At 42.9% G+C, this 27,343-nt stretch overlaps 1 protein-coding gene and 1 non-coding gene across 4 annotated transcripts; both read left to right on the forward strand.

Annotated features, from left to right (window-relative positions):
* The first annotated feature begins 374 nt into the window (after positions 1 to 374).
* LOC112208552 (U6 spliceosomal RNA) lies at positions 375 to 481 on the forward strand. Its single transcript, XR_002943012.1, has one exon. It is a non-coding gene; the product is annotated as a U6 spliceosomal RNA (small nuclear RNA).
* A 4,868-nt stretch (positions 482 to 5,349) lies between these two features.
* COQ10B (coenzyme Q10B) lies at positions 5,350 to 27,343 on the forward strand. 3 transcript variants are annotated; one of them, XM_001168795.8, is made up of 5 exons: positions 5,350 to 5,978; positions 12,242 to 12,391; positions 14,833 to 15,025; positions 22,306 to 22,407; positions 25,977 to 27,343. In XM_001168795.8, the coding sequence occupies exons 1-5, from the start codon at positions 5,875 to 5,877 to the stop codon at positions 26,142 to 26,144; spliced, it is 717 nt and encodes a 238-aa protein (XP_001168795.1). In that variant the 5' UTR covers positions 5,350 to 5,874; the 3' UTR covers positions 26,145 to 27,343. The 3 variants fall into 3 exon arrangements, with proteins under 3 accessions (XP_001168795.1, XP_054535169.1, XP_009442200.1); XM_009443925.5 differs by lacking the exon at positions 5,350 to 5,978 and adding an exon at positions 6,047 to 6,363; XM_054679194.2 differs by lacking the exon at positions 12,242 to 12,391 and having other exon boundaries at positions 5,768 to 5,978.

Consider the following 27,343-nt stretch of genomic DNA (forward strand, 5'->3'; position numbering starts at 1 on the left):
GACCAGCCTGACCAACATAGAGAAACCCCGTCTCTACTAAAAATACAAAATTAGCTGGGCGTGGTGGCGCATGCCTGTAATCCCAGCTACTCGGGAGGCTGAGGTAGGAGAATCACTTGAATCTGGGAGGTAGAGGTTGTGGTCAGCCGAGATCGCGCCATTGCACTCCAGCCTGGGCAACAAGAGCAAAACTCGAAAAAAAAAAAAAAAAAGGTAGACAGAAAAGGTGCCAGTAATACGATTATGTTAACTTTTAAAACTAACTTTATTTCAGGAAAAAAATATATATGATGTTTAGGTAAAGATCTTGTTCTGTGGTTAAAATTCATCCTGTATTTGTTTTGATTGGAGGAGTGACTAAAAGTGCTGTTACTGTGCTCGCCTCAGCAGCACATATACTAAAATTGGAACAATACAGAGAAGATTAGCATGGCCCCTCTGCAAGGATGACATGCAAATCTGTGAAGTGTTCCATATTTTTATAAAAATAACAGAAAAAAGAAAACAATGCTGTTACTACTAGAAATCATTGCCATCTCTATCTACTTGAAGACTTTCTGGTTCTGTTCAGTCTATAGGGTTCTGAAGAGTGAGCAAAATCTATAATAAACAGTATGATTCTAAGTGGAAATCAATCAGGAGGATTTCATTTGGAAAAATCACATAAAGGCAGAAATAAAAAGGTACAGATAAAATGTTTTATTATGGAAGATTTCAAACATCCACAAAAATTAGATATGACTATGAAGAACTCCCCATGTACCCATCATTCAGTTCATTGATTATCAATATAAGCTTAATTTTGTTTCATCCACTGTATTCCCCCAACCCCTTTTGGGTTATTTTAAAGCAAAGCACAGACATCATATTTCATCTGTAAATACTTCTGTATGAATATCTGAGATAAAGATTCATTTAAATAAGGTAAATACACCTACAATTTTTTAAAAATTTAAAACTTTTTTTTTTTTGAGACAAGAGTGTCACATTCTCGCCCAGGCTGGAGTGCAGTGGCGCCATCTCGGCTCACTGCAAGCTCCGCCTCCCGGGTTCACGCCATTCTCCTGCCTCAGCCTCCCGAGTAGCTGGGACTACAGGCGCCCGCCACCACGCCAGGCTAATTTTTTTTTGTATTTTTAGTAGAGAGAGGGTTTCACTATGTTAGCCAGGATGGTCTCGATCTCCTGACCTCATGATCTGCCCACCTCAGCCTCCCAAAGTGCTGGGATTACAGGTATGAGCCACCATGCTCAGCCTAAAAAATGAAAAACTTTTATTTATTTATTTTTTTAGGGACAGTGTCTCACTCTGTCGCCCAGGCTAGAGTGCAGTGGTGCTATCCTAGGTCACTGCAGACTCCAACTCCTGGATTCAAGTGATCCTCACATCTTGGTCTCCCAAAGTGCTGGGATTACAGGCATGAGCCAACTGCACCCAGCCTTAAAAATTTTTTTTTTTTGAGACAGGGTCTCGCTGTGTCACCCAAGCTGGAGTGCACAATCCCGGCTCACTGCAACCTCTGCCTTCCGGGTTCAAGCATTCCTCCTGCCTCAGCCTCCTGAGTAGCTGGGATTACAGACACGTGCCACCACCCCCAACTAATTTTTGTATCTTTAGTAGAGATGGGGTCTTACCATGTTGGCCAGGCTGGTCTCGAACTCTTGACCTCATGATCCACCTGCCTTGGCCTCCCAAAGTGTGGGATTACAGGTGTGAGCCACCGTGCCCAGCCTCTCCACCATAGAGCTTAACTTTTAGCACATTCAAGAAGTATTCACAAAAAATAAAGTATATACAATTTAAAATTTAGTTGCTCAAAAAAGATGTCATCGCCGGGCGCGGTGGCTCATGCCTGTAATCTTAGCACTTTGGGAGGCCGAGGCAGGCAGATCACCTGAGGTCAGGAGTTTGAGACCAGCCTCAACATGGAGAAAACCCGTCTCTACTAAAAATATAAAATTAGCCGGTCATGGTTGTGCATGCCTGTAATCCCAGCTACTCGGGAGGCTGAGGCAGGAGAATTGCTTGAACTAGGGAGGCGGAGGTTGCGGTGAGCCGAGATTGCGCCATTGCACTCCAGCCTGGGCAACAAGAGTGAGACTCGGTCTCGAAAAAAAAAAAAAAGGCATCATATAGACAGTAGGGCAAAGTACCCACGTAAAAAGATTAGTTCTATGATTACAGTGAATTTGACATCAACCAGTAAATGTGTTTATAATCGTAACACAGTCCTTACTAACAATGTAATCAAGGCTTTTTTTTTTTTTGAGACCGCGTTTTGCTTTTGTTACCCAGATTGGAGTGCAATAGCGCGATCTCAGCTCACCGCAACCTCCACCTCCCGGGTTCAAGTGATTCTCCTGCCTCAGCCTCCCGAGTAGCTGGGATTACAGGCATGTGCCACCACACCTGGCTAATTTTTGTATTTTTAGTAGAGACGGGGTTTCTCCATGTTGGTCAGGCTGGTCTCGAACTCCTGACCTCTTGATCCACTCGCCTCCGCCTCCCAAAGTGTTGGGATTACAGGCGTGAGCCACTGCACCCGGCCAAAAATTTCTTAAAATCATCTAGTATCCAGCTTTCAAATTTCTTAGTCTCATATACCTTTTTTTAATATTTAGTTTGTGCAAAAGAAAATCAAAATAAAGCCTTTTACATCTTTTAAATCTACAGCTGTCTCCCCCTTCCCTTCCTTTTTTACTTGATATTTACTCACTGAAGAAACTGGGTGACTTGTCTTATAGAATTTCCTGCATTCTGGAGTTGGCAGATAGTGTCCCCTTGGTGTCATTTAACATGTTCTTTTCCTTTTGGTTTGAGTCAGGGTCTCACTCTGTCACCCAGGCTGGAATGCAGTGGAATTATCACAGCTCATTGCAATCTCAAACTTCTGGGCTCAAGTGATCCTCTTGCCTCAGCCTCCCCAGTAGCTGGGACTACAGGTGTGTAACACCATGCCCAGCTAATTAAAAAAATTTTTTTTGTAGAGATGGGGTCTCGCCATGTTGCCAAGGCTGGTCTCAAACTCCTGGCCTCAAGCGACCCTCCTGCCTCAGCATTCCAAAGTGTTGCGATTTCAGGCATGAGCTACTGTCCCTGGCCTGAAAATGTGCTTTAAAGAAGACCTTACTGGAATACTGGAAATATTTAAGATTTAAAGAAGAGCAAGTGAGAGGTGACAACGTGCTGGCAGCCCTCGCTTGCTCTTGGCGCCGCCTCAGCGTCTGCTCTGGCCACACTCCAGGAGCCCTTCAACCTGCCGCTGCGCTATAAGGGCCCCTCCCTGGGGCTGGCCGAGGCAGGAGCCGGCTCTCTCTGCTCGCCGGGAGGTGTGGAGGGAGAGGCGCAGGTGGGAGCCGGGGCTGCGCGTGGCACTCGTGGGCTGGCACGGGTTCTGGGTGGGCATGGGGTTGGCCAGCCCCGCACTCGGTGCGGCCGGCGCCTTCTGGGCTTGATCCAGGGACGAGCTCCCTCTGGGCTGCCAGAGTGCCTAGGCTAGGTGCTGCAGAGACCCCGGGAGTACCAGTGAGAGGTGAAGCCGGCTGGACTTCCGGGATGGGTGGGGACTTGGAGAACTTTTCTGTCTAGCTAAAGGTTTGTAAACACACCAATCAGCACTTTGTGTCTAGCTAAAGGATTGTAAATGCACCAATTAGCACTCTGTGTCTAGCTCAAGGTTTGTAAACCCACCACTCAGCGCCCTGTGAAAACGGACCAATCAGCTCTCTGTAAAATGGACCAATCAGCAGGCTGTGGGTGGGGTCCGCTAAGGGAATAAAAGCAGGCTGCCTGAGCCAGCAGCAGCAACTCTCTGGGTTCACCTTGCATGTTGTGGAAGGTTTGTTCTTTTGCTCTTTGCAATAAATCTTGCTGCTGCTCACTCATTGAGTTTGTGCCACCTTTAAGACCTGTAAGAGTCACCACTGAGGTCTGCAGCTTCACTCCTGAAGCCTGGGAGACCACAAACCCACCGGGAGGGATAAACAACTCCAGATGCGCTGCCTTTAAGAGCTGTAATGCTGCAAAGGTCTGCAGCTTCACTCCTGAAGTCAGTGAGACCACAAACCCACCAGAAGGAAGAAACTCTGGACACGTCTGAAAGTCAGAAGGAATGAACTGGGGACACACCATCTTTAAAAACTGTAACACTCACAGTGAGGGTCCGTGGCTTCATTCTTGAAGTCAGCAAGACCAAGAACCCACCAATTCCGGACATACAAGGATTGTGTATTTGAAAGTAGTTGATACAGAATTGTCCATGCAGCTACAGAACCACCTCAATCTACAAGTACATCATGTGTTGTACTGCAAAATGTTTGACAAACCTTGTAGCTGATGATTTCAATTTACTCCACAAAGTATCTAGTAAGGGGTGACTGCAATAAACCAAGCAAGAGGAGAAAATAATCATAGGCACAACAGCTGGAATATTGCTTTAAATGTAAATCAGATCAAGTAACTGTTCTGCACTCAAACTCTAATGGCTTTCCTTCACGCTTAGAATACAATAAAAAATTGGTAGCATACTATGGCTTCCGTGGCACTAAGCTCTGCCTACCTCGCTGACCTTATTTCCTACCACTTTCCTCCTCTCGCTGTGCTCCAAACTCCTTGCTCTTCCTAAAGCATGCCAAGATTGTTCCTGCCTGGGGCCTCTGCACTTGCTGTTCCATGCACCTGAAAGCCATTTTCTCCCAAGTAATCAGAGTTCACTTCCTCACTTCATTTTAGGCCTTTGTTCAGTGTCATCCTCTTAGAGCCCCTCCTAACCACCCTATATAAAACAGCACCCTACCATATTCCTCCCTCTTCATCTCCTTACCCTGCTGTACTGTTTAGTCTATGGGACATATAACAAGCTGCCATTGCACTATATACTAATTGGTTTCTTTCCCCCACTAGGATATAAGCTCTGTGACAGTGAAGACTTTTGCTCACTTCTCCAGCATCTAGTAGGTGCCACACAAATATCTGACTACATTTAATCAACAATCTCATTTACACCCAAACTATATTAAATAGGTAGTATTGTCATCCTCACTTTACAGTTTGCAGGAAAACTATTGGTGCACAAACCTTAAGTAAAGACCTGAAAACAAACTGAGGGAACAAGAAGTCTGGACTTGATGACTGATCACCAAAACAAGTAAAGCAAAGCGAAGTCGTCTGATTAGTATGGAATAAAGGAAACCCAAATCATACGAGAACACCAATTAAAATGTGGGACACGCAGGAAGAAGGCAGACGGAACTGCTGCTGGATAACGGAGTCTTTCCTAATGACAGGACCTTATGTTGCCCTCACAATTACCCCGTGAGATAGGCAAGGCAGGAATTGTATTAGACAATCATTAACAAGCAGGACGCTGACAGCCAAGCTTCGCAGCCAGGAGTGGTGGCCTGTCTGGCTCCGCACTCACGGTTTCGGACAGTTACAGAATTAACACTCAAGCCCTGGGGCTTCCCGCAGTCCCCGGGGGGGTGGGGCTCACTGACTGGCCTCCCGGAAGCGGACCCCAGGAGAACCAGGCAGTTGATTAATCCAGGAACAGCTCCTGCGCGGGGCGTGGACTGAGCAGTCACTGAGTATTACGCAAATTGCGCGAGCGCACGGGAAAAGCGATTGGTCGGTCAGGAGAGAGAGGTGCGTCCTGGCGGGCCCGCAGCTCCGATTGGCCGACAGGCTGACGGGAACGTTTACGGTCAGCGTGTGTCAGCGACGTGCAACCCGGAAGGGAAGAAGGGGCGTGTCAGGCTGCGCAGGCGGCCAGTCCATTGGCTGGAAGAGACGGGAGCCGGGCTCCGGGCCCGACCAGAGGAGGGCGGTGCTGCAGGGCTGGTCCGGGAGGTGACGACCGGCTTCGGAGAGTCTATCATGGCAGCTCGGACTGGTCATACGGCCTTGAGAAGGGTAGTCTCGGGATGCCGTCCGAAGTCGGCGACAGCGGCCGGGGCGCAGGCGCCCTTGCGGAATGGCAGGTAATCAACAGCGGGGGCGCTGGGACGAGAGTAGTTTTCGATTTTGGCTGCTGAGTTGGGGGACCGGAAGGATTTGGGGGTGAGGCAGAGCCGGACTCGGTGCATTTCCGTGTCTTTAGAGGAGAAGGCTTTTTTTTGCGTTTGGCATCTGAGGGACTCAAGAGCGGCGCGCATCACCTTGGGCCCAAGGCTGTGTTCGTGGCTCGTTTCCCTCGTGAGAGGCGGTGAATCATCGGCGAAGCGACTTTGGAAGCAGTTTGGCCATTGGTGCCTTTGGGCTCTTCCGGTCTCCTCCCCTATGGCTTGTTGCTACTGCTGTTGGAAAGTTTTAACTTTGCGCAGAAGGGTTGCCGGCTGCTGGCTGTATGGGAGTTTGTGTTTGGCGGTGAGCCCCCTTATCCGGTTCCTTCTACCTGCCAGATGGTCAGATGCGTTTTCCCAATTTCTGAAAGAGTGCTTTGCCCTCGCCATTTAGTGTTTACAAAAGTAAATACAGCCAGCATAAGGGACTTGGATTTTTTCACTCTGCTGTAACTTACAGGTCCTGTAACCTTGAAGCATAGTCAGCTTTCGATTTTCCTGGTTGGTTCATTTTTTGGTAGGTGGGGGTGGAGATGGAGGTCGGGACACGGATACCATACTTGTACGACTTAGTTTCCTTTTACTAATAACATTGTAATATTCTTGAAAATTAAAGTTAGTGTGTTTAAAATGAATTCAGGTGTACAAAATACGAGGTGGGGAGAGAAAACACAAATCTCGTTGAGCCCCAGGACATTTAGATTAAATGAAGATCCGACCCTACTGGAAACAAGGAAATACTTTTTTTAAAAAAAGATTCAATGAAGAATTTTTAAAAACACCAACAACCTTACCAAATCCAAATCCCTTTAGACAAATGTTGGATGAGACAAACAAAATCATAAAATTACTCCTGCTTTAGGAAATAACCTCAAAAAGTAGTTTCAAGCAGAATAACGCCATCATACTTGAGATCTGTTTGTATTACTCTTATAAAATGTTGTCTTGCAAATAACACTTACTTTTGAGAAAAATACAGTTGCTTTAATGATCAAATTGAGGCTTCAGTTCCAAGATAAATACTGTTTATGATAATGAGGGCGGCAGTTTGCGTTCATTTCCAATGTTAAGCATCAGATTCTGACCTTTATTATACTTAAGTATATGAGAGAGTGGTACTGGAAGACGAGTGACAAAAAAGCTGTTCTCCATGTGGTCCAGTTGTCCAGTATTCATTTCATGGTTTAACTGTATATATGAATGTGTGTATCTTCATATCGTAGTTTAAGACATAGTATTCCTGGCAGTGCATGAAAATAGATGTGCTGTCCAGGCCACTGTAACTATAGCATGCAGATTGATCAGAAAATGTCCTGTTAGTTTGCTTTAAACACTGGTGTTTTCCTTAGGCTTGTAATCAGATTGTGTAAGGGTATTTTTTTGGGTAGGCTGGGAGGCAATACATGAACCTGGTACAAAGGTTCATGTATTGCCTCCCAGTAAATACATGAACCTTTATATATAGTAAAAAGTCAACCAGATACCCAATTCACCTCTTTAGAAGCAAAGGTCTCATCTTTTTTCAAGTAAAGGTTTCAGCACTGTTCACAGTAGTTAAGATACAGAATCAACGTAGGTGTCCAACAACAGATGAATGGGACTGGGTGCAGTGGCTTATGCCTGTAATTCCAACACTTTGGGAGGCTGAGGCGGGAGGATTGCCTGAGCTCATGAAACCAGCGTGGACAACATGGCAAAACCTTGTCTCTACCAAAAAAAAGAAAAAAAAAATGTGTGTGTGTGTATACACATACACATATACAGAAAAATTAGCTGGCTATGTGTTAGTGCAAGCTTGTGGTTCTAGCTGCTCAGGAGGCTGAGATGGGAGGATCACTTGAACCCAGGAGGTTGAGGCTGCAGTGAGCCTTGTTTGGGCCACTGCACTCATTCCTGGGCAACAGAACCAGACCCTGTCTCAAAAAATAAACAAGGCCGGACACAGTGACTCACACCTGTAATCCCAACACTTTGGGAGGCTGAGGCAGGAGGATCACTTGAAATCAGGAGTTTGAGACCAGCCTGGGCAACATAGCAAGACCTCGTTTCTACAAATAAGTAAAAAATTGGCAGGGCTTGGTGGCGCATGCCTGTGGTCCCAGCTAATTGGGACTTGGGGTGGGAGAATCACCTGAGCCCAGGCAGTGGAGGCTGCGGTGTGTCATGACTATGCCACTGCACTCCAGCTTGGGTGATGGAGTGAGACCCTGACTCAAACACAACAACAACAATAAAACAGAAGAATGGATAAAGAAAATGCGGTGTATATATTAATACACGATGGGAATACTATTCAGCCATAAAAAAGAATGAAATTCTGTCATTTGCAGCAACGTGGATGGACTTGGAGGGCATTATGTTAAATGAAATAAGCCAGGAACAGAAAGTTACACATGACGAGTTCTCTCTCATATGTGGAAGCTAAAAGAAGTTGATCTTGGCCAGGCACGGTGGCTTATGCCTGTAATCCCAGCACTTTGGGAGGCCAAGGTGGGCGGATCACAAGGTCAAGAGATCAAGACCATCCTGGCCAACATGGTGAAACCCCATCTCTACTAAAAATACAAAAATTACCTGGGTGTGGTGGCGGGCGCCTATAGTGCCAGCTACTCGGGAGGCTGAGGCAGGAGAATCGCTTGAACTGGAAGGCAGAGGTTGCAGTGAGCCGAGATAGCACCGCTGCACTCCAGCCTGGCGACAGAGCGAGACTCCATCTCAAAAAAAAAAAGTTGATCTTGCTGGGCGCAGTGGCTCACGCTTGTAATCCCAGCACTTTGGGAGGCTGAGGTGGGCGGATCACAAGGTCAGGAGATCGAGACCATCCTGGCTAACACAGTGAAACCCCATCTCAACTAAAAATACAAAAAAATTAGCAGGGCGTGGTGGCGGGCGCCTGTAGTCCCAGCTACTCGGGAGGCTGAGGCAGGAGAATGGCGTGAACCCGGGAGGCAGAGCTTGCAGTGAGCCTAGGTCACACCACTACACTCAAGCCTGGGTGATAGAGCAAGACTCCATCTCAAAAAAATAAATAAGTAAAAAATAAATTTAAAAAAATTGATCTTAGAACAGAGGATACTAAAGATTGGGAAAGCTGGGAGAAAGGAAGGGATAGGGAGAGATTTGTTGAAGGATACAAAATTAATGCTAGATAGGAGGAATACGTTTCCAATGGTCTATACCCGCGATTCCCAACCTTTTTGGCACCAGAGAACAGTTTTGTGGAAGACAGTTTCTCTACAAATGGGGGTCGTGGGGAGGGGGATGGCTTCGGGATGAAACTGTTGCACCTCAGATCATCAGGCATTAGTTAGATTCTCATAAGGAGCAAACAACCTAGATTCCTCGCATGTGCAGTTCACAATAGAGTTCTGGCTCCTATGAGAATCTGATGCCACCGCTGATCTGACAGGAGGCAGAACTCAGGCGGTAATACTCACCTCCTGCTGTGCAGCCTGGTTCCTAACAGGCCACGGACAGGTACCAGTCCATGGCCTGGGCGTTGGGGACCCGTCTTCTATACCACTGTAGGATGACTATAGTTAGCAATAATATATAGTTTCAAATAGGTAGAAAGAGTATATTGAATGTTCCTAGTGCAAATAAATGATGAATGTTTGAGATGATGGATGTGTTAATTACCCTGATGTGATCACTATGCATTGTATGTATCGAAACATAGAATTATGCTCTTACCACTATTATAAAATCAACTACTACTTGTGATGTCCCAGAAAATTTAGAATTCACAAAGCCATCTTGCTTTTTTATATTTTCATTCATGAAGTGTTATTTATAGCTGAATATATAAGAATCTTAAAATCTTAAAAGGTCCTAATAAGTTTACCCATATACAGTTTATGTGTCTTTTCAATTACTTTTTTTTTTGAGATGGGGAGTCTTGCTCTGTTGCCCAGGCTGGAGTGCAATGGTGCCGTCTCGGCTCACTGCAACCTCCGCGTCCCAGGTTCAAGCATTTTCCCTGCCTCAGCCTCCCGAGTAGCTGGGATTACAGGCACGTGCCACTACACCCGGCTAATTTTTGTATTTTTAGTAAAGGCAGGGTTTCGCCATGTTGGCCAGGCTGGTCTCGAACTCCTGACCTCAGTTGATCCGCCTACCTCAGCCTCCCAAAGTGCTGAAATTACAGGCGTGAGCCACCGCACCCGGCCTCCATTACATTTTAACAGATAGTCATGTAGTATTTACCTTAAGCAAATTCACTGACCTCTGTTTCATTTTCTCTGTAATAAGTGTGTTCAATTTTTATAAACAGCTCTAAAGTTCTTCATTGTATTATAGAGCCCAAATTTGTCTCTCTCTAATTGGGGTTGTGTTTTACACTTTGGGGTCATATTTTCTTTTTCTTTTTTTTTTTCTTCTTTTGAGACGGAGAATCACTGTCGCCCAGGCTGGAGTGCAGTGGTGCGATCCACTCCATTTACATATATATGTATGTACATATGTATATGTATTCATATATATAAATAAATGGAATGAGGTATTAAATGCTACTAATGCCTATGTGTATTAGTATATACATACACACGCACACACACAGTTATTATATATGTACATACTTCTTTTCTCTCTTTGCATGGCTAACTCCTTGTCTACTATGTCTCAGCTAAAATCTTTTAAGGGATTCCTAGGTCACCCTGTCTAAAGGAGGTCCTAATTACACCTCTCTCTTCCCTGCATCTCTTCTTCAGCACTTTTTTGAATCAATCTTCAACTAGAATATAATCTTCATAAGGCTTATGTTTGTTCTATTCACCATTATATCCTTAGTACTTAGCACAGTCTTAACTTAGAATAGGAGCTCAGTAAATATGTGGATAATTTAAATTGAATTATCCTGGCCAGCAATGACTAGTAGTGTCAAATAGTCAAATAGTTATGTAATAATCTTTTTTCTTTTCTCTCTTTTTTTTTTTTTTTTTTTTTTTTTGAGACGGAGTCTCATTCTGTTACCCAGGCTAGAGTGTGGTTGCACAACTTCGGCTTACTGCAACCTCCGCCTCCCGGGTTCAAGTGATTCTCCTGCCTCAGCCTCCTGAGTAGCTGGGACTACAGGCGCCTGCCACCACACTCAGCTAATTTTTTGTATTTTTAGTAGAGATGGGGTTTCACCGTGTTAGTCAGGCTGGTCTTGAATTCCTGACCTCGTGATCCACCCGCCTCGGCCTCCCAAAGTGCTGGGATTACAGGCATGAGCCACCTCACCCAGTCACTTATGTAATAATCTTATTAAGGAAAGTTGAAAATATTTAGGTGAACAAGCATATAGCAGACATTTGTACATAGAAGTACCTCAAACAATAAGTTTCTGGTTAACTAGACATGTTTTTACATATATGCATTGAAATGGAGACTGCAAGGTAAAGGAGAACGCAGCAACCGTTGGTTTTTATTTGTTTTGTTTTTGCTTTTGTTGAGATAGAGTCTCGCCCTGTCACCCAGGCTGCAGTGCCCGTGGTGTGTTCATAGCTCATTGCAACCTCGAAGTGCTGTATTCAAGCGATCCTGCTGCCTCAGGTTCCTGAGTAACGGGAACTACAGGCACATGCCACCATGGCTGGCTAATTTTTAAATTTTTTTGTAGAGACAGGGTCGCTATGTTGCCCAGGCTGGTCACAAACTCCTGGCCTCAAGGGATTCTCATGCATCAGCCTCCCAAACCACTGGGATTACAGGTTTGAGCCACCATGCTTGGCATCAGTACTCACCATCTGGTAGGTGGTCCTACCAGATGTCTGCCAAGAGATTTGAGACCTAATTTTAAGTCTCACTGGAGTGGATCAAGAATTAAGAAACACCTGTGGATCCAGCTAGGCAAACAACGTGGGTAGACAACACAAATCAGAAAATAGATTTGTGTATCTAGCAAAGCTTATGGTAAGAGTAAGTTGTAACACGTGACTACAGAGTGAAAGCCAACTTTCTGGGAGAGATGCCTTTTATGCCAGAAGCTTCTAACCTAACTAAGCTGTTATTTTTATTTTTATTTTTTACAGTGTTTAAGAAGCTGTGCTTTTTCTGTGCCCGTGTGTGTGTATTTTTTCAGAAACATTCTGAAGTTGCAAAGCCTTACAAAGTGTGATAATTACTTTATAGTTTCTATAATTTGTGCTTCCTTTTAATTGTTACTGTCACTCTAAATCAGGTGATTTTTGTCTTTTCAGATATTTAGCTTCCTGTGGTATACTGATGAGCAGAACTCTTCCACTACATACCTCAATTTTGCCTAAGGAGATATGTGCACGAACTTTCTTCAAAATCACTGCACCATTAATAAACAAAAGGAAAGAATATTCAGAGAGAAGAATTTTAGGGTTCGTATATGATAAGAATTCTACTAAAAGAGCATGTTCACAATTTTCCGTGGGGTATCGTGTCGTGCCTCTTTCTCTCTGGATTATCTTCTTACAGACTAAGCTCTCTTTTCTAGGTTGGCCTTTTTCTTTTTTTTTTTTCTTTCTTTTGAGATGGAGTCTCACACTTGAGTGCAGTGGCGCAATCTTGGCTCACTGTAACCTTCGCCTCTCAGATTCAAGCGATTCTCCTGCCTTAGCCTCCCGAGTAGCAGGCACATGCCACCATCCCTAGCTAATTTTTGTATTTTTAGTAGAAACAGGGTTTCACTGTGTTGGCCAGGCTGGTCTCAACCTCCTGACCTCATGATCCACCTGCCTTGGCCTCCCAAAGTGCTGGGATTACAGTCATGAGCCACTGCTCCTGACCTAGCCATTGCTATTTTATAAATATTTGTTGAATGAATATAATTATATGGTAACTCTTTAGTATAGACTTAAATCTTTGACATGTAAAGAAAATTATTTATGACTTACATTTTTTGTACATTGTTCTTTTCTGTATTAGCAACATTACTGATACATTGGGCCATATGTTTACATAGCTTCCTCATGTATAGATATACATAGATAAGTACATACATACTAAGGCTCCTCATCTAGAGCCTTTGGTAAACATTTTCTGTAAAGGGACAGATAGTAACTATATTAGGTTTTGTGGGCCATAGGGACTGCTCAGCTCCTTCATTGTAGTCCGAAGGCAGACATAGATAATATTTAAATAAACGGGTGTGGCCACATTCCAGTAAAACTTTATTTACAAAAACAGGCGATGGGCCAGGTGTGGCCCCTGATCTAGGGGTAAATAGAGCAGATGGTAAAGACACTACAGTTCTGCTAAACCGGAAATACACCATCCCTCCATAGGGGAATTTCTACAAATGGCTCTTAATTCCCAACTGGCCATGAAGCTTTGTGAAAGTGCATTTCGTTAATTTTACTCATTTGCTTCTGTTCTCCCTATTTTTCTGTAGTAAAAGACTTAACAGCATTGTTCACTAAGTTCACCTTTATTACTAGCTAGTCTCTGTATTAGTTAAGGTAATGCTAACAGCCCTATAGATAATACCCAAGAGTTTATTTTTTTTTCTCATGTAGAGTTCAAATGGGTGTGCCGTCTACTGTAGTCCAAGTAGTGACTCAGAAACCCAGGCTACATCCAACTTTTGACCTCTGTAATTACTTAGTCTTCAGAATGTTGATCACATTGGTCTGGAGGTGACACACAACACCTCCTCCCAGATATTACTGGCAACAGCTAATTGTGACCCCATCTAAACGCAGTGGAAATGAGGACTGGGAATTGTTGCTCCTGATGGGCAGGTACTTCCTAGCAACAGCACCACGTAAAAAGAGTGCAAATCTTTGGAGAGACATCATTGTCACAGGTGTTACCTGTTAAAAAGAGAAATGGCAACTAAAAAAATACTGATTTAGTCTGCTGTGTGTGTGTGTGTGTGTGTGAGAGAGAGAGAGGGAGGGAGAGGGAGAGGTGTACAGGGTCTCAGAGAGAGAGAGAGAGAGAGAGGTGTACAGGGTCTCACTCTATAGCCCAGGCTGTGGCATGATCTTCACTCACTGCAACCTCTGTCTCTTGGGTTCAAGCAAATCTCATGTCTCAGCCTCCCGAGTAGCTGGGATTACAAGCGTGTGCCACCACACCTGGCTAATTTTTGTATTTTTAGTAGAGACCGGGTTTTACCATGTCGGCCAGGCTGGTCTCAAACTCCTGACCTCAGGTGATCTACCCACCTCAGCTTCCCAAAGTGCTGGGATTACAGGCCACCACTCCTGGCCATACTCTCAATTTTTAAATGCTGGCTACTAAAAATTTAAAAACTACCTCTTTAGGCCGGGCACGGTGGCTCATGCCTGTAATCCCAGCACTTTGGGAGGCCGAGGTGGGCGGATCACCAGGTCAGGAGATCGAGACCGTTCTGGCTAACACAGTGAAACCCCGTCTCTATTAAAAGTACAAAAAATTAGCTGACTGTGGTGGCACGTGCCTGTAGTCCCAGCTACTCGGGAGACTGAGGCAGGAGAATCGCTTGAACCCGGGAGGTGGAGGTTGCAGTGAGCCGAGATCGTACCACTGCACTCTAGCCTGGGTAACAGAATGAGACTCCATCTCAAAAAAAAAAAAAGAAAATTACCTCTTTATGTCAGATTCAACCTGTGAGATGCCAAATTGTGATCTCTGCCATATCATGTATGTATTTATTTAGAGACCTTTTATTTTCTGTGTTGCTTTGAGGTCATTGATTCCAGAATGTGGTTTAATATATGTGCTGAATGATTTGTTTATCATACACAGTAAGTTTTATACATACTCACTTTAAAGTATGCATATATTATATAACTAGATGGAGTTAACACCTCTTTTTTATTTTTATTTTTTAAAGATATTCAATGCAGGAAATGTATGATGTAGTATCGGGAGTGGAGGATTACAAGCATTTTGTTCCTTGGTGCAAAAAATCAGATGTTATATCAAAGAGATCTGGATATTGTAAAACAAGATTAGAAATTGGATTTCCACCTGTGTTGGAGCGATATACATCAGTAGTAACCTTGGTGAAACCTCATTTAGTAAAGGTAACAGTTTTGTTTTTTGTTGTTTTTAAATATTCTTCCATATATTAACTTTGTCAAATGAGTTAAAATGTAATAGCCTAAAAAAACGTATTTAACCTAACAGGAGGAGGGTAAAAAATTTATTATATCTCCTAACTGTGTTACTTTATACAGTGTTAGCATTATTCTTTCCAAATAGAAATTTGAATATAATATGGGAATGGGAAACTTTTCCCTTTTTTTTCCCTTCTATTGAGGACTACTGACCCACAGGACAGATCACTTGCGCCACCCAAGTGGGAAATGTTTTAATTTAATTTTTCAACTGTTTTAAAATATGAATTAAATACTTTTATTATTGGGGGAAGAGTAAATTTGTTTACTAAATATATAGTTTTTTAAGTTAAAGAAGGAATGGTGGGGAAGAAGGAAGGAAAAAAATTAAAGTGGTGAGAGGATAAAGAAAGGTAGAAAAGATATAGGCATAGCGCTGTGGCTCACACCTTTAATCCCAGCACTTTGGGAGGCCAAGGCGAGCGGATTACGAGGTCAGGAGTTCAAGACCAGCCTGACCAACATGGTGAAACCCCGTCTCTACTAAAAATACAAAAATTAGCCGGGCGTAGTGGTGCTTGCCTGTAATCCCAGCTACTCAGGTGGCTGAGGCAGGAGAATCACTTGAACCCAGAGGCAGAGGTTGCAGTGTGCCGAGATAGTGCCGCTGCACTGCAGCCTGGGCAACACAGTGAGACTCCGTCTCAAAATTAAAAAAAAAAAAAAAGATATAAATATGTCATGTCAGGCAGCTGAGATGGGAACCCAAGAAGTTGAGGCTAGAGAGAGCTGTGATTAAGCCACTACACTTCAGCCTGGGCAACAGAGTGAGACAGTGTCTCAAAAAACATTAAATAAAAATGAAAAGAAAAAATATAAAAATATTGGGGGGCACAGTGGCTCACGCCTGTAATCCCAGCACTTTGGGAGACTGAGGTGGGTGGGTCACCCGAGGTCAGGAGCTTGAGACTAGCCTGGCCAACGTGGTGAAACCCTGTCTCTACTAAAAATACAAAAAAATTAGCCAATATGGTGGCAAGTACCTGTAATTTCAGCTACTCAAGAGCCTGAGGCAGGAGACTCACTTGAACCCAGGAGGCAGAGGTTGCAGTGAGCTGAGATCGCGCCAGTGCACTCCAGCCTGGGCAACAAGAATGAAACTCTGTCTCAAAAAAAAAATATATATATATATACACACACACACACACACATACACACACATATATATACGTATATATATATACACACACACATATATATATACACACACATATATATGTATAAACATTGTTGAGATTATCCTGCCAAGTACCAGGTACTGAAATGCCAACTGCTCTTACATTATATTAATCATCTTATGCTTGTCAGAGGAGGATACACATGTAGAAAAGCGTACCGACCTTAAAAACAAAAAGGCAGAATTCCATGGGATAATGCATATTTCTTTTGCATTCCCATTTTGGAGTGGCCAAAGATTTTTAAAACTGAGTTATTTTTTGCCCACAGGATTTCATGATGATATAATTTCTTGGTAAGTGGCCAGAGCCAAATACCTTAGTCAGCTCTTTGTTAGGCATTGAAAGGGGTGCAGCTCTCAGATGTGCTCTTTCTGGTGCAGCTAGAAAGAAAGAGAACACTGTCACTGTCCAGTGAAGCTAAGACCCTATCTGCCCTATTCTTACCCTTAAAACTTCAATTCCACTTAAAATGCTGTGGACTAGGATTTTGCTATTATTACAAATGCTTTCACCTGCTTGCCTCATTGTTTTAGAGTTTTTAAACTACTGTCTGTTGTAATAGCTAACATTTACTGAGCCCATTTTACTGCTTTACTTGAATTACTCAAATTTTCACAAAAGCCCTTTGAGGTTCAAGAGTTATTATTTATTTTAGAGTTGAGGAAACTAAGGCTTAGAAGAGATAGAAAACTTGCCCAAGGTCACAGAGCCAAGACTCCAGCTGTCTGACACCAGTGAATATTTCTATAATCTTAATTTTTTTTTTCTATTTCCTGAGCTCAATTTACCATTCAGTCCCTTAGAACTTAAATCTTTTTTTTTTTTTTTTTTTTTGAGATGGAGTCTCACTCTGTCGCCCATGCTGGAGTGCAGTGGCGCTTCCAGTGGCGTGATCTTGGCTCACTGCAAGCTCCGCCTCCTGGGTTCACACCATTGTCCTGCCTCAGCCTCCCGAGTAGCGGGGACTACAGGCTCCCACCGCCAAGCCTGGCTAATTTTTTGTATTTTTAGTAGAGACAGGGTTTCACCGTGTTAACCAGGATGGTCTCGATCTCCTGACCTCATGGTCTGCCTGCCTCAGCCTCCCAAAGTGCTGGGATTACAGGTGTGAACCACCACGCCCATCCAGAACTTAAATCTTAGTATATATATTATGCTGCTTCTAACTAAAAGAACTCTAAATAAACCTCATTTTTTCCTCACTGTCTACCTTTCTTCTGTTCCCTGCCGCCTTTTTTTTTTTTTCCTTTGAGACAGAGTCTTGCTCTGTTGCCCAGGCTGCAGTACAGTAGCACAAGCACAGCTCACTGCAACCTCTGCCTCCCGGATTCAAGTGATTCTCCTGCCTCAGCCTCCCAAGTAGCTGGGATTATAGCCATGTGCCACCATGCTTGGCTAATTTTTTTGTATTTTTAGTAGAGACGGGGTTTCTCCATATTGGCCACGCTGGTCTTGAACTCCTGACCTCAGGTGATCTGTCTGCCTTGGCCTCCCAAAGTGCTGGGATTACAGCCATAAGCCACCAGGCCCAGCCTCTCTCCCCTGCCTTCTTAAAACCTACAGGATAAGCTAGGTTTGGTAGCATGCACCTGTAATCCCAGCTACTCAGGAGGCTGAAGTGGAAGGATCGCTTGAGCCCAGGAGGTTGAGGTTGTAATGTACAGTGATCATGCCTGTGAATAGCTACTGCATTCCAGCCTGGGCAACATAGCAAGTAAGACTCCATCTCTAAAAAACAAACAAACAGGCTGGATGTGGTGGCTAACACCTGTAATCCCAGCACTTTGGGAGGCTGAGGCCAAGATGGCTGCATCACCTTAAGTCAGGAGTTTGAGACCAGCCTGGCCAACACGGTGAAACCCCATCTCTACTAAAAATACAAAACTTAGCCAGGCGTGGTGGTGAGTGCCTATAATCCCAGCTACTCGGGAGGCTGAGGCAGAAGAATCACTTGAACCCAGGAGGCAGAGGTTGCAGTGAGCCGAGATCGCGCCATTGCACTCCAGCCTGGACAATGAGTGAAATTCCGTCTCAAAACAAACAAACACAAAACAAAAACAAAACCACACAGGATAAAGTAAATCTCTTTATCATTGCACATTGACCCATTTACTTCCCTGCTCCCTCCTCCCATGTAATACTATACTTGATGTTCAGCTAATACCGAATGTCTTAAAAGTTCCACGAATGCACAGTACAGCACTATTCCACAGCCGTGTGCCTTTGCATATTGCTTATTCTTCTATCTGTAATGCACTTACCTTCTTGATATTCCTTCAAATTCTGACCATCTGGGGTCATTTTCTCTCTTTCCTTTCATATTGATAAGTAGCACTACCTTGGTGATTCTCCTGTGCTTTATTCATGCTTTCTTTTATCACTCTGTAATATATTTCTTCAACAGGATTTCTCCTTGACAAGACTGTGGTACTTGAGGGAAGGAGCCCCTGTCTTTTTCATCTCTGTAACCTCAACAGCAATACTATAATGATGGGAGTTATGAGGGCTCCTTACTTATGAAGCTTTCACTACCTGTATTTTTGGATTATTGCAGATTCAGAGACATTCATAATAATTTTAGAGTAACTTTCAGCACTGCTAAGGGAGGGATAAACTGTATTAGAAAAAAAGTAATCTTCATAATAACCTGCATTAGATGATCATAGCTATCTCAATTTTATGAAGCTTAAGGAGATTAAGAACCTTGGGCAAATTCACACTTGCATGTGTCTGATTCCAAAACTATTTTTTCTTTTTTTTTTTCCTACTCTCCTTCCCCCTATTTTTTCATTATAAGTTGCCTCACATAATAATGCTAGTTTGTTTTTTAAAGACATACTTGAGAATATATGCTCAACTTTCAGTTGTTCCTGGGTTCAGTTTCCAGATTTTTTTTTTTTTTTTTTTTGAGACCAAGTTTCACTCTTGTTGCCCAGGCTGGAGTGCAATGGCATGATCTATGGCTCACCGCTTCCTTTGCCTCCTGGATTCAAGCGATTCTCCTGCCTCAGCCTCCTGAGTAGCTGGGATTATAGGCACGTGCCACCACACTGAGCTAATTTTTGTATTTTTAGTAGAAACGAGGTTTCACCATGTTGGCCAGGCTGGTCTCAAACTCCTGACCTCAGGTGATCTGCCTGCCTCGGCATCCCAAAATACTGGGATTACAGGAATGAGCCACCATGACTGGCCTGGGTTCTGGATTTTATTTATTTATTTATTTAGATGGAGTTTCACTCTTGTTACCCAGGTTCTGGATTTGATTGATTGATTGATTGAGATGGAGTTTCACTCTTGTTGCCCGGGTTCTGGATTTGATTGATTGATTAAGATGGAGTTTCGCTCTTGTTTTCCAGGCTGGAGTGCAATGGCGCAATCTCAGCTCAGCACAACCTCTGCCTCCTAGGTTCAAGCGATTCTCCTGCCTCAGCCTCCTGTGTAGCTGGGATTAAAGGCATGTGCCACCATGCCCAGCTAATTTTGTATTTTTAGTAGAGACGGGGTTTCTCCCTGTTGGTCAGGCTGGTCTCGAACTCCCGACCTCAGGTGATCCGCCCGCCTTGGCCTCCCAAAGTGCTGGGATTACAGGCATGAGCCACCATGCCCGGCCAGGTTCTGGATTTTAATACCCAATAGACAACACAGTAAAAATTATTATTTTTTACCCAATACAGTAAAAATTATTATAAGGGAAGAACAGAAGCCATGTGACAGTTCTGTGAAGTATTAGCTGACCAAAACATGCCTGTCACTTAATATGTCAGTAATTCTAGTCTACACTAATCTTTAATGGCCAGAAGCCCTTGAACATTTTCAGAGAGGCAACAGTTCAATGACTTTTACTGCCTGCTTCATGATAGAAACATTTTGTATGGATTAGTTTATATAATGGTCTAAATCAGTTCACTCAGAACAGTCAGTAGTAGGTCATCATTATGACAGCTTCTACTATTCAGTATCTCTGCTCTTAGAAATGAGGTCTTTGGCAAACTCTTCGTGTCAAAACATAACAGTAAAAATCCGTGCATCCTTGGGCTAGATAATTGGAGTGAGTGAAATACTGCCAGATTTTGTATAAAAGTAGTCAGAGGAGGCCGGGTGTGGTGGCTCGCACCTGTAATCCCAGCACTTTGGAAGGCCGAGGCGGGGGGATCACGAGGTCAGGAGATCGAGACCATCCTGGCTAACATGGTGAAACCCCGTATCTAGTAAAAATAAAAAAAAAAAAAATCAGCCGAGCATGGTGGCGGGCATCTATAGTCCCAGCTATTTGGGAGGCTGAGGCAGGAGAATGGTGTGGATCCAGGAGGCGGAGCTTGCAGTGAGTCGAGATCGCGCCACTGCACTCCAGCCTGGGTGACAGAGTGAGACTCCGTCTCAAAAAAAAAAAAAAAAAAAAAGGAGTCAGAGGAAGGTGCTATGTTACAGTGAATACTCCCAAAACCTGTTTATCCTTTAATGTTAAATTTCCTATAAGCTTCTTAAATGATTGTAAAGATGGGCAGAATGTATTATCCTAAAGTTGGGCAACTGAAATAACAAGATTTTATTATAGACTCTTGATGCTCTTAGAAATTACCTGTGCACTTTAGGAATGCTCTAGATTATTTGTGTGGATGAGGTGGTTCACGCCTGCTGTAATCCCAGCACTTTGGGAGGCCAAGGCAGGAGGTTCACTTGAGCCTAGGAGTTCATTACCAGCCTGGGCAACTTAGGGAGAACACAACTCTACAAAAAATGAAATAATTAGCTGGGCATGGTGTCACACACCTGTGGTCCCAGCTACTTGGGAGGCTGAGGTGGGAAAAAATAAAAATAAAAATAAAAAGCTGAGCATCTCTCAGGGTCATAACGAGCATAATCAGTCCTAACAATGAACTAGTAACTATGGTTCTGGTTACCATTTTCAGATTGCAGATGGCATCTCTTTCATGGATCTCAATAAATTTTTTTATTTTTTTATTTTTATTTTTATTTTTATTTTATTTTTTCAGACAGTGTCTGGCTCTGTCACCCAGGCTGGAGTTCAGTGGCGTAATTATAGCTCACTGCTGCCTCAGTCTCCTGGGCTCAAGCAGTCCCCTCACCTCAGCCTCCTGGGTACTTGGGACTACTGGCGTGCATCACTAAACCTGGCTAATTTTTAAATTTTTTTTGAAGAGACAGGGAATCTCGTTCTGTTGCCCAGGCTGGAGTGCAGTGGCATAATCATAGCTTACTGCAGCCTCGAACTCCTGGGCTCAAGTGATCCCCCAACCTTGGCCTCCCAAAGTGATGGGATTACAAGTGTGAGCCACCACATCCAGCCACAATAAGTATTTTTTTAATGATACAAAATAGGAACTACCAAGATGCACTGCACATAGTATGGTTAAGTATTGTGATTGTGTGCATACTGAATATAAAATATACATGTGCATTGAAAAAATCAGAAAGAAATGGATCAGGGCTAAGGGCCAGGACTACACAGTTAGGAAAACTAGATAGAGGCCTCTAGGAATAAGGAGCAAAGAGTGAAGGAAAGACTATACGTGATTAATAAGAGAACAGTCTTTGAGTAGGAGATAAATGTGTACCAGGTACCTTATTAACATTTCAGTAATCTCATGATATAAAGTAGGTATTATTTTACAGATTAAGGAAATAGGGTATGGGGATTTAACTTGTTCACGATCACTTATATGTGGCAGAGCTAGAAATAAGCTTCCAAGAAGCTCCCTCTTTTGCTTCTAGAGGAAGGAAAGCTAAGTAGCAAAGCAGGTGTTAGCAATGGAAGAGAAAACACCTGGCAATCTTGGGGATCCCTGCAGGAAAAAAAAAAAAAGGCTAATATTGGCAAGACATTACTTCCTAGTACCAAGCTAAAAATTAGATATCTTTATCTCCTATGGTCTGACCTACAAAAATTATTACTTATGAAAGAAATCAGCCTCAGTCATAGTAGATTCTTAGATTATGTCCAGTAGCAAAGGTATTTAACTGTGGTTTTATTTTTTCATTTTGTTGTAGGCATCTTGTACTGATGGGAGACTGTTCAATCATTTGGAGACTATTTGGCGTTTTAGCCCAGGTCTTCCTGGCTACCCAAGAACTTGTACCTTGGATTTTTCAGTAAGTCTCATAAAGCCCTTGATTTGTTCCACTTATGAGGTAAAATTGGTAAAAAGTAATCATTTTTTAGAACACAGAGGCCATAATTATATTGAATACCTTTTTCTGCATAAATGCTAATGAACATTTCTTTTTTATTCTATTTCTTGCAACCTTGAATATTCCTTCATTCTGTTTTTTACAAATCTGTAGATTGTAAGATACATGCCATGACTTTACAACCAGCTTAATAACAGTTTTAAACTTAATAATAGTTTTAAATTAACACCAAATGAAAGAACACATTGCATATAAGATGCAGAAACAGGCTAGGTGCAGTAGCCCATGCCTGGAATCCCAGCTCTTTGGGAGGCTGAGTCAGGTGGATCACTTGAGGCCAGGAGTTTGAGACCAGCCTGGGGAACATAGCAAGACTTTGTCTCTAGTGAAAATAAATTTATTGGCTGGATGGGGTGGCTCACGCCTATAACCCTAGCACTTTGGGAGGCTGAGGCGGGCAGATCACCTGAGGTCAGGAGTTCGAGACCAGCCTGACCAATATCATGAAACCCCGTCTCTAGTAAAAATACAAAAATTAGCCGGGCGTGGTGGCATGCGCCTGTAATCCCAGCTACTCAGGAGGCTGAGACAGGAGAATCACTTGAACCCGGGAGGCGGAGGTTGCAGTGAGCCGAGATCGTGCCATTGCACTCCAGCCTGGGCAACAAGAGCAAAATTGTCTCAAAACAAATAAAAATAAAAATAAAATTATCCTTGTGTAGTGGTGCCCACCAGTAGTCCTAGCTGCTGAGAAGGCTGACGAGCAGATCGCTTGAGTCCAAGGGTTCGAGCTTGCAGTGAACTATGATCACATCACTGCACTCCATCCTGGGCAACAGAGTGAGACCCTGTCTCAAAAAATTTAAAAATAAAACATGCAGAAATAAGGTAATAGATTTTTTTCATTTTTTTGCATCTAGAGTCTGGTAACTTTCTTTTTTTTTTTTTTTTGAGATGGGGCGCTACTTTGTCACCCAGATTGGAGTGCAGTGCTGTGATATTGACTCAGTGTAACCTCTGCTTCCCTGGCTCAAGTGATCCTCACACCTCAGCCTCCCAAGTAGCTGGGACTACAGGAATGCACCACCACACAGGCTTATTTTTGTATTCTATGTAGGGATGGGGTTTTGCCATGTTTCCCAGGCTGGTCTCGAACTTCTGGGCTCAGGAGATCCGCCTACCTTGGCCTCCCAAAGTGCTGGGATTACAGGCGTGAGCCACCGCACCCAGCCTAGTAACTTTCTTTTTCATATAATCGTAGTTATAGAAAACTTAAAGCAATTTGTGGCTTTTTCTTTGCCAACAGGTAATATGGGAGTTGTTCTCTGTACAGGCAACTCGGGCATTGAATTTTAAGAAATGGCAATTTTGACTAAATTATCGTGTGCTGTTCTCAGCTCTTGAGTAATTTTCATTAAAGCATTATAGACATTAATAGGACAATTGGGGCCAAGCACAGTGGCTCACGCCTGTAATTCCAGCAATTTGGGGGGCCGAGGCGGGCAGATCACTTGAGGTCAGGAGTTTGAGACCAGCCTGGCCAACATGGCGAAACCCCATCTCTACTAAAAATACAAAAATTAGCCGGGTGTGGTGGTGCATGCCTGTAGTCCTAGCTACTTGAAAGGCTGAACCAGGAGAATCACTTGAACCCAGGAAGTGAACGTTGCAGTGATCTGAGATCGTACCACTGCACTCCAACCTGGGTGACAGAGTGAGACACTGTCTCAAAAAAAAAAAAAAGGACAATTGGGAAAATTTGAATAAGGTCTATATAAATTAGATAATAGCATTATTATCTAGTAGTAGTAACTCCCTCTGTTAATTTCCTGATTTTGATAATTGCAGTATGGTTATTGAAGACATTAAAATAGGGAAATATGGGTAATGGGTACATGGGAATTCTTTGTATTATTTTGTAGTTTTTTTTTTTTACAAAAATGAAATTATTTCGTAATGAAAGGTAAACATTTTAATATTTAGAGGATATTTGGTCCTTAAAACACAGTTCTCAAACCAGTTGTCTTGAATTCTATATGGAACAATGAGAGGGTATAAATAAAGTTCTGAAAGGGTATCCAAGGGAGAGAATACAGTCATGGGTTCTTAGTTTCTGTTTCTGGTTGGGCCAGTAAAGCCTCTTCCTCATCCCTCTTTTCCACTTAACCACTAGAGACAGAAACTAAAACCCACGGCTTCAGGCTGTTAAAAGCCTAAAACAAAACAAAACAACAACTACAAAATAAGGTGGATTGGACAAGCTTGTCCAAATCATTGGCTACTTTAAGATTGAACCACGTGGCCGGGCGCAGTGGCTCATGCCTGTAATCCCAACACTTCGCAAGGCCTAGGTGGGTGGATTACCTGAGGTCAGGAGTTTGAGACCAGCCTGGCCAACATGGTGAAACCCCGTCTCTACTAAAAATACAAAAATTAACTGGACGTGGTGGCAGGTGCCTGTGGTCCCAGCTACTCTGGAGGCTGAGGCAGGAGAATCGCTTGAACCTGGAAGTCAGAGGTTGCATTTGAGCCGAGGTTGGGCCATTTCCAGCCTGGGCGACAGAGCAAGGCTCCGTCTCAAAAAAAAAAAAAAAGAAAGAAAGAAAGATTAAACCACTTACACCATCTGCCCTGTGGGTTAGGTACACATGTGCATGCACACTTCCAGCCTCCTCTTCCTGCTGGTGCTTCTCAGTGATACCTATGAGAAGGATCACTTTCCTTCCTTATTTCCTTTTGTGGGATAGGATGGATCTAAAAGGGACACATTAATAAGAAGGCATAGTGATTAATGTATTCAGCAAAGGTTTTTTCCAGTCTTCTCTTATTAAGAAACAGACTTTTTCCCTTGAAATGAGATTTCATTGGCCTTCTTTATGTAAGCTTATTGTGCCAGCAATTGTGCTTGTTGCAGTAAAAGAAGATTCCCTCTTTTGGGGGGGTGCTAAAAATCCCACCTACATACATCCACACAATTCTACCTTAGATACCCAGTTCATAGTGTGAACACCACTGTCCTAAGTGGAGATTTAGTTTAAAAAAAATCTTTCTGGCTGGGCACAGTGGCTCATGCCCATAATCCCAACACTTTGGGAGGCTGAAGTGGGCAGAATTGCATTAGCCCAGGAGTTTGAGATCAGCCTGGGCAACATGGCAAAACCCCTTCTCTACGCCCCCCCCAAAAAAAAAAAAAATATATATATATATGTATATATATATATATGTGTGTGTATATATATATATGTGTATATATATGTATATATATATATATATGTGTGTGTATATAGATATATGTATATATATACACAAAAATTAGCCACGTGTGGTGGCATATGCCTGTAGTACCAGCTACTTGGGAGACAGAGGTGGGAGGATTGCTTGAGCCCAGGAGGTTGAGGCTGCAGTGAGCCGCGATTGTGCCACTGCACTCCAACCTGCGCAACAAAGCGAGAGTCCCTCTCCAGGAAAACCAAAAAAAAAAAAAGCAAAAAATAATTTTTTCTAAAATAATTTTCAATATTTTCCTACAGATTTCTTTTGAATTTCGATCACTTCTACATTCCCAGCTTGCCACACTGTTTTTTGATGAAGTTGTGAAGCAGATGGTAGCTGCCTTTGAAAGAAGAGCATGTAAGCTGTATGGTCCAGAAACAAATATACCTCGGGAGTTAATGCTTCATGAAGTCCATCACACATAAAGGCAAAAAAGAACTGGTGCCACCTGCTTCTGACTTTAGTTTGTTCACTTTTAGGAAGTATTTTCATGACATGTTTTCAGAAGCCAGAAAGCATTTGTTAAACGCAGCTTTGGTTATAAACCTGCACCATTGAAAATTTGCACATAGAATATAGACTCACTTGTACATAGAATTATTTCTTCAAGTATAATTCAAAATAATATGGACATTATCATGTTCTGCATTACAATAATGGGATTTCATCACCATTGCTAGAATACTGGCATGATTCTTCTGAGCAGAAGTTGAAACTGTAAATTTAAACCTTTTAATTATCACCTTACCTGAAAGAGGTTAGTTAAGATATTCACACAGTATGTATTATATTAACCATATCACACTTAAGTTATTAAATTCAGACTATTTGTAACTTATTGTTATAGGGCCTGCCGTATGGCTTAGGATATTTGAGTAATCATATATTTAAAGTAAAAACTTTGGGCTGGGCACAGTGGCTCACACCTGTAATCCCAGCACTTGGGGAAGCTGAGGTGGGCAGATCAGTTGAGGTCAGGAGTTCTAGACCAGCCTGGTCAACATGGCGAAACCCCATCTCTACTAAAAATACAAAAATTAGCTGGGCGTGGTGGCACACACCTGTAATCCCAGTTACTTGGGAGGCTGAGTCACAAGAATCGCTTGAACCCGGGAGGCGGAGGTTGCAGTGAGCCAAGATCGCCCTGCTGCACTCCAGCCTGGGCAACAGAGGGAGACTCTGTCTCCAAAAACAAAAACAAAAACTGTTAGTGAAGGTTCCCTGGGACTTTTGATATTTTAAAAATTGTTCTTATGACTAGTAAATTCATTGCCATAATGAGGCTAGCTCCCAGATAAACAGTGTATTTTCTTCTTTTTTTTTTTTTTTGGTGAGTGGTCCAGAGCTTTAAGCTACTTTTCCAGTAGTTTGCCACTTTCTCCGAGGTAGTTTGGCTGCTCTTTCAGTAATGCTAATTGTGTGTCAAATTTTGTCTACAACAGTAGGCAACAGATGAAGATAAGTTGGTTGAATGTCTCCAGCACTATGCATCCCTATTTTCTATTTATTGTGTACACTCACTTTCAGTAATGTGTTTCAAACTGGTATTTTTTAAAAAACAAATCAATGTAAGGACTGAAGTTGAAGTAGCAATGTAATAAAGTTAATTTGTTTATTTTTTGTA

The sequence above is a fragment of the Pan troglodytes genome, chromosome 13 (assembly GCF_028858775.2).
Source record: "Pan troglodytes isolate AG18354 chromosome 13, NHGRI_mPanTro3-v2.0_pri, whole genome shotgun sequence".
NCBI classification, from domain to species: Eukaryota; Metazoa; Chordata; class Mammalia; order Primates; family Hominidae; genus Pan; species Pan troglodytes.

What these genes read in the sequence shown, in the direction of transcription:
- COQ10B (XM_001168795.8), top strand. Translation starts at nt 5,875, where the DNA reads ATGGCAGCTCGGACTGGTCATACGGCCTTGAGAAGGGTAGTCTCGGGA. An exon ending in TCAGAGAGAAGAATTTTAGG is followed by an intron (nt 12,392 to 14,832) that starts GTTCGTATATGA and finishes TATTTTTTAAAG; the next exon opens with ATATTCAATGCAGGAAATGT. An exon ending in CTTGTACCTTGGATTTTTCA is followed by an intron (nt 22,408 to 25,976) that starts GTAAGTCTCATA and finishes ATTTTCCTACAG; the next exon opens with ATTTCTTTTGAATTTCGATC.